The 10,716-nt window shown below is 38.5% G+C and overlaps 1 protein-coding gene across 1 annotated transcript; it reads left to right on the forward strand.

Moving 5' to 3' along the window:
- On the forward strand, nucleotides 7,228–10,716 carry LOC104718784 (the record flags this gene model as incomplete). The annotated part of the gene is given in 6 exon segments (XM_010436592.2): nucleotides 7,228–7,766; nucleotides 8,193–8,390; nucleotides 8,854–9,126; nucleotides 9,681–9,783; nucleotides 9,935–10,053; nucleotides 10,610–10,716. Coding segments are annotated over 6 exon segments (1,091 nt in total), but the record flags the coding sequence as incomplete, so codon positions are not given.

Here is a 10,716-nt window from a genome sequence, read left to right on the forward strand (position 1 = left end):
GTTCATCAGGTATGCTTGCATATGCACGATCCAAGAGTTCCTCACATGACAGCTCTCAAACGAATCATTCGATACCTACAAGGAACAGCAGCTCATGGTCTTCAGTTGTATCGCGGTAAGATTGACACTCTGATAGCATATTCAGACGCAGACTGGGGCGGTTGTCCTGACACATGACGCTCTACTTCAAAATATTGTGTTTATCTTGGCCCAAATCTCGTTTTGTCGGCAGCTAAGCGACAACCAACCGTTTCAAGGTCAAGTTCGGAATCTGAGTATAAAGGAGTTGCAAATGCTGTTGGAGAACTCACTTGGATAAGGAATTTGTTGCGAGACCTTCACCTCCCAATTCACAAAGCTTCGTTGGTCTACTGTGACAATGTCAGTGCAGTCTATTTAGCCACCAATCCGGTTCAACACCAAAGAACAAAGCATATCGAGCTAGATATTCACTTTGTACATGAGAAAGTAGCTATATGAGAGGTTAAAGTCTTCCATGTTCCTTCTGCACTTCAATATGTAGACATATTCACCAAGTGACTACCATCCTTCCTATTCAACGAGTTTCGATCCAGCTTAAACATCCGAGCACCCGATGTTTCAACTGCGGGAGGGTGATAGAATATAGGATATTTGGTTTGAACTGTTCAGATTATCTCTCTTGTATATTGTTGTGTATATCCCATAATATATGGAACAGCTATGTAACAACTTTGGCTATATAATGCCATGTACATCAATGAAACCATTCAAGGGAAATTATTCCGATAACAACCACTGAATTCCAAAAGTTGCTTCCTGCAAGCGTTTGCGATTGCGGGCGATTGCGGTTGTAATTTTTTTTTTGTGTAAAAAAACTTAAAAGAAATCAATGATAATGAAATTTTTTTTGTTATATTTTCTATCTAACCATTTTACTCATTAAGGATGAGAGAAAATGAAGTACAAATATGATTGCAGAGATTATAAAAGAAACAATTAGAAGAAAATAATATTCCAATTAACAATAATCCGGAAAACTTAATGTAAATTTAATGGCACATCGCACATAAGTTCAAAAAAATCTAAATAAATATAATATTTCATCAGAAATTTAAGAATAAGATTATTTGTGAAAAATATTAAAACAAAACACCAGTGACTCTTCTAAACTCTCACTTGACTTTTCCTACCGTTGCAACTACTGACCCACGTTCTAAAAAAAAAAGAGAAAAGATCTACGATCTAAAGCATATGTTTTGTCATTTATCAAATTACTTGATTAAATTTTTGATGAAAAGCCAAATGCATAAAGGAATAAGTATTTCAATATGATTTTCTTTTTTTTTGAATAATTATTATTTTAATAAATTTTAATTATAAATCAAGTTTAATAAAAATTTTGGTGTTTTTAAACATTTATATATTAGGTATCACATTTATTATGTTCCAACCGCTATTGCACCCGCTGGTCAACCAGTCGTAAACCTCCTGCAAACGCACTAATTTTAATCTGCTAAACCAGTCATTCAAAACGCTTAATAACGCTTGAAACCGCAATCGTCTGCTTCCACAATCTTCCGCAACCGCAACCGCAACCGCAACCGCAGCGTTTGAACCAGTCATGGTGTTAGATTGATTGATTTATTTTATTTTGTCGACAACTTCTTAGATTTTATGATGTTAAAATATACTATTACATTTGATAACATATGCGCAAAGACAGAGCCAGCCTGAAAGGAGCTAGAGCACTATTCATACCCAATATAATTGGTTTGCTCACACCCAATGTTCGGATGCTCTTGATGATTTTGAGCTTTCCCCTAAAGGCTAAAGCATAACCTACTATAACTAACACAACTTCGATAAACTATAACCAAAGTTAAATTTAAGTCAAAACAAGAAAATGTCAAGTATAAACAATGAAATAAATTTTAAATACAACCCTCCTGTGTCTCCCTAGCTAGTTACATGCATGTCCTCCACTAGTAATGTATTGCCTAGATTATGTCGTGTGTATAGAGAGTACATATATAGAGAGTACATATATACTAAAAGATACATATGTAATTAAGTATGAACAAAATCCTTATGTAAAAGCCTATATATGTTGTAATATCTTCTATCAATAGAATCGAGCATTTCCTTACATGATATTAAAGCAGTAAAAATCCTAGACCTAAATTTTTTTTTTCTCGTTTCTTCTCTTCTTCATTTTCTTCTTCACGTTTCTTGTCACCATGGCTGAACCCTCCTCTGATGTCATAAACACTGCCTATGTAACTCAGCTTCATAACGTTAACATGTCAAATCTTACCAAGCTTACTGATTCAAACTTCCTGATGTGGAGTCGTCAGATCTGTGCGTTGCTCGCCGGTTATGGACTTTGAGGTTATCTCGATGGTACCTCGGTGGCTCCTGCTTCCACTATTCTCCGTGCCGGTATCACCACACCAAATCCCGCGTACGATATTTAGCAACGTCAAGACCAAATTATCGTCGCTAGTCTCCTTGGTGCGATCTCCGTAGAGATCCAATCCGTCCTCTCTTAGGCGTCCACGACTACACAGATATGGACTCCTATGTCATCTACCTATGCGAAACCAACTTGGGGACATATCAAGCAAGATCACTCATACGGGTTCCGCTTTACTCCCTACACCCTCTCGTTTACTTGCTTTGAAAGATGTGCTTTATGTTCCTGATATCCGCATAAACCTTATTTTAGTGTATCGATTGTGTATTGCTAATAAGGTTTCGGTACATTTCTTTCCGGCATATTTTCAGGTGAAGGATCTGAGCAACTACTCCAAGGCAATTACTCCAAGGCAAAACTAAGAATGAGCTGTATGAGTGGCCGGTTAACCGCAATACCATCAATGTCTTCTCCGCCTCATCCTCTCCGGCAACTGATCTCTCATCCTGGCATCTTCGACTTGGGCATGCATCTTTTCCCATTTTAAAAGCTGTTGTTTCTAAGTTTTCTTTACAAATTTCTCCTTCCACACAAAAACAATTATCATGTTCTGATTGTTTTATCAATAAAAGTCACAAACTCCCATTTACAACAAACACTATTTCCTCCTCTCAACCTCTTGAATACATTTACACAGATGTTTGGTCATCTCCTATAACCTCCACCGAGAATTTCAAAAACTATCTTGTTCTTGTTGACCATTTCACTAGATACGCATGGCTATACCCTCTAAAACTCAAGTCCTAAGTCAAAGATGTCTTCATTGCCTTCAAGGCTCTTGTTGAGAACAGGTTCCAGAGGCGGATCCGCACGTTGTATTCTGATAATGGAGGAGAGTTCCTTGCTCTGCGCTTGTTTTTGGCGTTACATGGTATATCGCATGTCACTATACCGCCTCATACGCCTGAACACAATGGTATTTCGGAGAGGAAACATCGTCACATCGTGGAGACGGGTCTTGCTATGCTTGGGCATGCATCTGTTCCTCGTGGCTATTGGCCATATGCATTTGCGACTGCGGTATATATCATAAACCGTATGCCCACAGACGTCATTAACGGTGATTCCGCGTATCATAAGCTGTTTCAAACACAACCAAACTACAACAAGCTCCGAGTTTTTGGGTGCGTTTGCTATCCATGGCTTCGCCCCTATAGCACCAATAAACTCGAGTCTCGCTCTACGGCGTGTGTCTTTCTAGGCTATTCGCTTACTCAAAGCGCTTACCTGTGTTTGGATGCTACAACTGGACGTGTATACACCTCTCGTCATGTACAGTTTGTTGAGACAAGCTTTCCGTTTGCCACTGTGACCCAACCGTTATCATCGTCTCCTCCGGTCTCCGTTGTTCACTCGCCGTCAACTATGATACCGGTGATGTCGCCAAATCCGGCTTCTTCAACTCCAGCTCATTATGAGCCGCTCCCGTGCAATGATCCTCACCCTCCATCACCGACGGTACCACCTTCACCTCCGTCTTCATCACCAGAACAATTTTCAACTCAATCAGGTTCGTCTTCTCCATCTCTCGACCTTGATCACGAGACACGCACAAAACGGGTTCATGATGGGTCTCACTCTATGAATGTACCTGGTCCACTTCATGGGTCCACTCCATCAAGCCCATAAGGCCCAACAACAACAACAACAATGACCTCAACAACATCACCATCAAGCCTGTTAACTCCTTTTCCCTCAACGACTCTGTCGTCTCGTTCGCCGTCTACAGATCCTGTTATCCAGGTTCCGGTACCGGCTCCGCCTCCACCACCGGTTCAGCACGCTATGCAGACGCGGTCTAAAAACAACATTATTAAGCCAAATACCAAATACACTATATTGGCCACTTCCTCATTGGTCATACCGACTACGGTGGCAGAGGCGATCCAAACTGGCAGAATGCCATGATTGAAGAAATTAATGCTCAATTAAGGGAACATTCATGGGATTTGACACCTCCGACTGCACAGCAAAATGTCATTACATGTAAGTGGATTTTCACACTTAAAAACAAATCTGATGGATCCATTGATCGGTATAAGGCTCTGTTGGTTGCCCGTGGTTTCCATCAGCAGTATGGGGTTGATTATTCGGAAACGTTTAGTCCAGTGATTAAATCAACAACGATTCGTCTTGTGTTGGAGATTGCGGTAAAGAAAAATTGGGCAATTCATCAGGTTGATATCAACAATGCTTTCTTGCAAGGCACTTTGCAAGAGGAAGTATATGTTTCACAACCTCCTCGGTTTGTTGACAAAGATCGCCCCCATCATGTGTGTCGCCTGCGTAAAGCCTTATTTGGCTTGAAACAGGCTCCACGGGCTTGGTACACTGAGCTTCGTCAGTTTCTCCTCCATTCCGGTTTCAAAACCTCTCTCGGTGACAACTCTCTCTTCATCTACAAAAATGGTGGTTCCTATGTCTATGTATTGGTCTATGTAGACGACATAGTGATTGATGGTCCTCCACCGTTCGTCACTGCTTTCAATGCATCTCTTGCTGCTCGCTTCTCTTTAAAGGATCTCGGCCCATTAAGTTATTTTTTGGGTATCGAGGCTACACAGACGTCTACCGGGCTCCACTTGATGCGGCGACGGTATATCATTGATATGCTAACCAAGAAAAATATGCTCGGCGCAAAACCGGTTCCCACACCAGTGGCTTCCTTTTCTCAACTGACGGTATACTCGGGGACTCCTCTACCTGATGCAAAACAATATCGCATGGTTGTTGGGAGCCTCCAATATCTTGCATTTACCAGACCTGACATTGCCTTTCCTGTGAACCGTCTATCTCAGTTTATGCATGCACCGACTAATGAACACTGGCAAGCTGTCAAGAGGGTGTTACGTTATCTTGCAGGGACGTCATCTCATGGTATTTTTCTTCGACGTGATGCTCCACTAACTGTACATGCTTTCTCGGATGCCGACTGGGGTCGCGATAAGGCCAACTATGTTTCCACGAATGCATACATTGTATATTTTGGTGGTAGTCCTGTCTCTTGGTCGTCAAAGAAGCAGAGGAGTGTTTCGCGATCGTCAACGGAAGCAGAGTATAGAGCTGTTGCGAACACATCTTCTAAACTAAGATGGATCTGTTCTCTGCTACACGAGCTAGGTGTCACTCTACCAACGACCCCTGTGATCTACTGTGACAACATTGGAGCTACATATCTTTGTGCTAATCCTGTTTTTCATTCTAAGATGAAACATGTTGCGTTGGATTCTCATTTTGTTCGTGAGTACATCCGGTCCGGACTCCTTCGCGTCGCTCATATTTCCGGTGTCAATCAACTCGCAGATGCCCTCACAAAGCCGTTACCGCCATCACGTTTTACAGAGTTGAACTTCAAGATTGGTGTCAAGAAATTGCCTCAATCTTGAAGGGGCGTATCGAGAGTACATATATACTAAAGGATACATATGTAATTAAGTATGAACAAAACCCTTACGTAAAAGCCTATATATATTGTAATATCTCCTATCAATAGAATCAAGCATTTCGTTACAGTGTGTACAACGATGAGATTAATCAAAACATTTATCTTAAATATTACATGGAAAAGAAAATTATGGTGTTCCATTTTTTGAACAGATCACTCATCTTGGAGACTTGGATAGAGCTCTGTTTCTACATCCATTCTATTTAATCGTAAATTGTCTAATTGTTTTAAAAAAGACTAAAGTTCTTCATTTGTTTCTGTTGTAAATTGTCTAGTTGTTAATATTAATGTGAAGTAAAGTCGTGAAAGAAAGGGACCTTGTGTTAATATACAAAGATAACACAAGTTGTGTGTACTCGAAAGCAATCGTGGTTCATCTTCCTCTACCATAAATTCAGTTATGATTAGTATGTATGGAGCCTAAACTCTATAAGTTTAGCGTGCCAATCCTGATTAGAGTGGTAGTAATACTATAGAACCTCTATAAATTAATATTCTTTAAATTAATTTTTGCTATATATTAATAAATTTTTTCGGTCTTGAATTGGACCGTTGTAAAAAATGACACATTTCGATAAAATAATAAGATATTATTTTTTTTTGGAATTCTATGTAAAAATATGGTTTCATCAATATCATAAATTAATAATTAAATAAACTAAATATATATATATATACATATATATTTAAGAAAATCGAGTGAAATATGACTTTATTGTTGTTTGCCTATTCTTAAATTTGCATTCTTGTTCGAATACATCTCTAATCTTTTTTATTGTTGTCTTCACAATCGCATCCAAAAGTTGTGAAAAGTCTATATGCGATTATTGCTTATTTAGTAACTGGTTTTAAAGGTACCGCAATATATTCTTCGACTTTATCATTACCATAAAGATAGTAGTACCAATTCTTATAAACTCTAAACTTCTAATATTTATTATTTTTGCCTAGATAATTTAGTAAGCAGTTAAAATTCATCAACCAATATTATACATTAAAAAACTTTTTTAAAAATGTAAATAATAACAAAAGTATTTTTTATAGTAATAGAAATTTTTTTAAAATTATGAAAAAATCTCTTTATAAATAAATATTAATTTATCGATAAACAAAAACCTAAATAAATTTAATTTATAGAGGTTTTACTGTATATCATTCGATTGCTTTAAGTAGGAAACAAATCGATATATTATTATTCCTTAACCTTAAATGGTTACCTACTTATCCTTGAAATGACGAGACTACCCCTGATTCATCTTGGTAGATGCCGACGCGTTCATATCCTTTATCGTAAATTTCAACCTTAAAAAAAAAAATCATGAATGATTGAAATCATAACGATTTCTCAATTTCATTCTCTTCTGTCTCAATGCCCAAATCGGGTTGTGTTATTGGAGAAATCGGAGCTTCGATTCATGCATTATAAGAGATTTAATTATCTTGCAAGAATTCGAAATCTGCGTCCTCGTTTTCGAATTCGCTGAATCGTTGAACGGTTTTGTGATTAAAGGAGGAGTGGAAATTGGATTGTTTAACGGTTTTGGTGATTAAGGAGGAGGAGGAGGAGGATCGGAGATGGCGGCGGGTGCAATGGTGACGGCGACAGGAGCAGTTGTGATTCTATACTTACTGAGCCGTCGGATCGTGTGGGCGAGAAACGGGGAAGATGATCCAGGAGGTGAATTGGGTAAATCAGGGAGATCCGGAAGGAGGAGGATTGTTAGGAGACCGGCTCAAGCGCCGGCGACTTGGCTTGAGACTATTTCAACTTTATCAGAGACGTTGCGTTTTACATATTCAGAGACTCTGGGCAAATGGCCTATCGCCGATCTCGCTTTTGGTATTAACTATTTGATGCGTAGACAGGTTTGAATTTTTTTTCACTGGTATCTCTGAATTGGATGCATAAATTAGCCACCTTGATATCGTATAGATATGTTCTTGGGCTCAATTGAAAGATTTGTTTTTTATTTATTGATTTTTATATATTAAATGTCCTCACTGTTCTTTCACATTTTTGTGAATCCAATTTCGTTTACTTTCCTGATTAAGGCATATTTGAGCTCTATTCGAATATGTTAGTGCCGGGATGGTGTTGGTTAATAATTTTGCATGTGGACAAATTTTATAGACTTGTAATCTAATGACTTAGTGTGTAGTGATGCGTCACTATCTATATCCTTCAACTGTAGTTTTGCTGTTGTAATGCAGAGTGTAATTAGTTTAGGTTCATTGGCCAATTTTGTGGCTAAGTTGGTGACATTGTATGTTTGCCTTTATTTGTTTTTCCAGGGAAACTTCTCAACTGCTAGTGTTTATGCTGGAAGTAATTGTATAGAGTTAAAAGGACCACATATTATCATGGAGTTGACAGAGCTACTGAGATTTTTGACCCTCTGTATGCTTTTCTCCAAGAAGCCATTTCCCGTGTTTCTGGAGACTGCCGGTTATACTCATGAAGATGTCCTTCTTCAGAAGCCTAAAGCAGGGGTAGGTCATACATATCAATGTGATTTTCCTTCATGAGTAGCTTGTTTATAGTGACTACATGCTTTCTTGTCCGGACTAGAAATTCTTTTTTGAAGCACTATCTATTCATACGTTATGGATAGATTCTCTTAGGAACATATGTTTTATTGGGAGGCTAACAAGAGTTTGCCTCACATCGATATTTTAATAACAGTATATATTCCCCATAATGATTGATTGTCAGTGCTGTTCCTCTACTAAAGATTGGACCCAACTTGTTTCAAATAGTTTTATCGGTTGAATTGTATATGTGATTCAATGTCTATCCTGCTGGTCAAATGGAAACTAAAAGAAAAGTGGTAGCTTGATAAGAGCTCAGTGCCAAGTGTTTTGTTTCGTTGAATCTTTTATACCTTTGAGGTCTGTTTTGCTGTTTTCATTTATATCTGGAACCATGAACAATTTTATCTTGGGAACCCTGCAGATTATGCAGCCTGCCTTCACGATTATACGAGATTGCAAATCAAAATGTATCCTGCTATTGATCCGTGGCACTCATAGCATTAAAGATACATTGACGGCAGCAACTGGTGCAGTGGTCCCTTTCCATCATTCAGTTTTGCATGATGGTGGGCTAAGTAACTTAGTTTTAGGTTATGCACATTGTGGAATGGTTGCTGCAGCTCGATGGATTGCTAAACTTAGTGTTCCTTGCCTCCTCAAGGCCCTTGATGAGAATCCTAGTTTCAAGGTTCAGGTAAATGCTCTGTATTTAGCCATACATTATTGATTTACAGATTACTACTACGTCTTCTGTTNGCTAAACTTAGTGTTCCTTGCCTCCTCAAGGCCCTTGATGAGAATCCTAGTTTCAAGGTTCAGGTAAATGCTCTGTATTTAGCGATACATTATTGATTTACAGATTACTACTGGGTCTTCTGTTTTTACTAATTCTTTGTCTCGTTAGGACTACTAGATTAACTACCGATAGGTGTAGATGACTTAGAAAAAATGTATGTTATTTAGTCATGTCATAATTCAGATCATATTTTTCCTTCTACCTTTCATTTGTGGACAGAAGTGATCTTTCCAGTTGCATTCCAGGACATTATGTAGGATCTCCGCATCTTTGACAGTAATCATATTTTAGCTGATAAAATGTACAAACATCAGAGTCTATTTAACTAATACTCAAGTTCTAATTTCAATGCATATAAGCATCCGTGTTATAGAATGTTCTTTACAATTTCACTGTTGAAATAGGTTGTCCTTTTCTACTGTATCGTTTCTAAGGAGCATATATTGTTTCAGATCGTAGGTCATTCTCTTGGGGGTGGGACGGCGTCACTTCTAACATATATTCTGCGGGAGCAAAAAGAGTTTGCGTCGGCTACTTGCTTCACTTTTGCACCAGGTACACCCAATTTAGGAGTAATGGTGGTATTTGCTTGTCTTTTATGTCATCTGCTCCTGTTTCTTAATTTTGAATCACCAAACTCGTTATATGCAGTTAGTTTTGATTGTTACAATGCTTTGCACTGAACTTTTTATCGAACAACTTGCAGCTGCTTGTATGACTTGGGATTTAGCAGAATCAGGCAAGCACTTCATTACTACTATTATCAATGGATCTGATCTAGTCCCAACATTCTCTGCTGCTTCAGTCGATGACCTTCGTTCTGAGGTATGTGACCTGCTTTTCCTATGTATGTGAATGCTAATATCACGGAATTTATCCTTTTCCACCATTGGAATAAGTGGTCCTGAAATGGTACAATATATTGCTAACCATGGTATGTCAAACCTAACATGCTTAACTAGGTACTGCCATCGAGAGATATCTATAGAGATATCATATTTCCCCTGCTAAATGATTAATAGACTTTTCAGACACCGTAGATATTTTCACTTTTTGGCACAAGTGCATCAATGGTCGCAGCACTTAATCGTGATTTCTGTGGGTTCTTCCCGGCCATGATTCTCTAGTTTGTATCCACTTTTGCAAGCGTGGTTCAAATTTTCTCGTAATGTATATAGTATATGTAAGCTCATTTTTGATNGTCACAGACTTGCCGGAAGCATCCGCTCTAATACCCGAAAGAAGAAGCACTGAAGCTTTACTGGCAGAAACCGTAGTGATAGATCGTAAAGGTCACAAGAAAACAGACCATTGTTNTATAGTATATGTAAGCTCATTTTTGATACAGATAAGATCCTTTTTTTCTTCTATTTGGTGGCAGGTAACCTCGTCCTCATGGTCAAATGACCTGCGTGATCAGGTTGAACACACCAGGGTCCTTAGTGTTGTTTATCGGTCTGCAACTGCTATAGGATCTCGTTTGCCCTC

Source organism: Camelina sativa, chromosome 10, assembly GCF_000633955.1.
Source record: "Camelina sativa cultivar DH55 chromosome 10, Cs, whole genome shotgun sequence".
Taxonomy (NCBI): domain Eukaryota; kingdom Viridiplantae; phylum Streptophyta; class Magnoliopsida; order Brassicales; family Brassicaceae; genus Camelina; species Camelina sativa.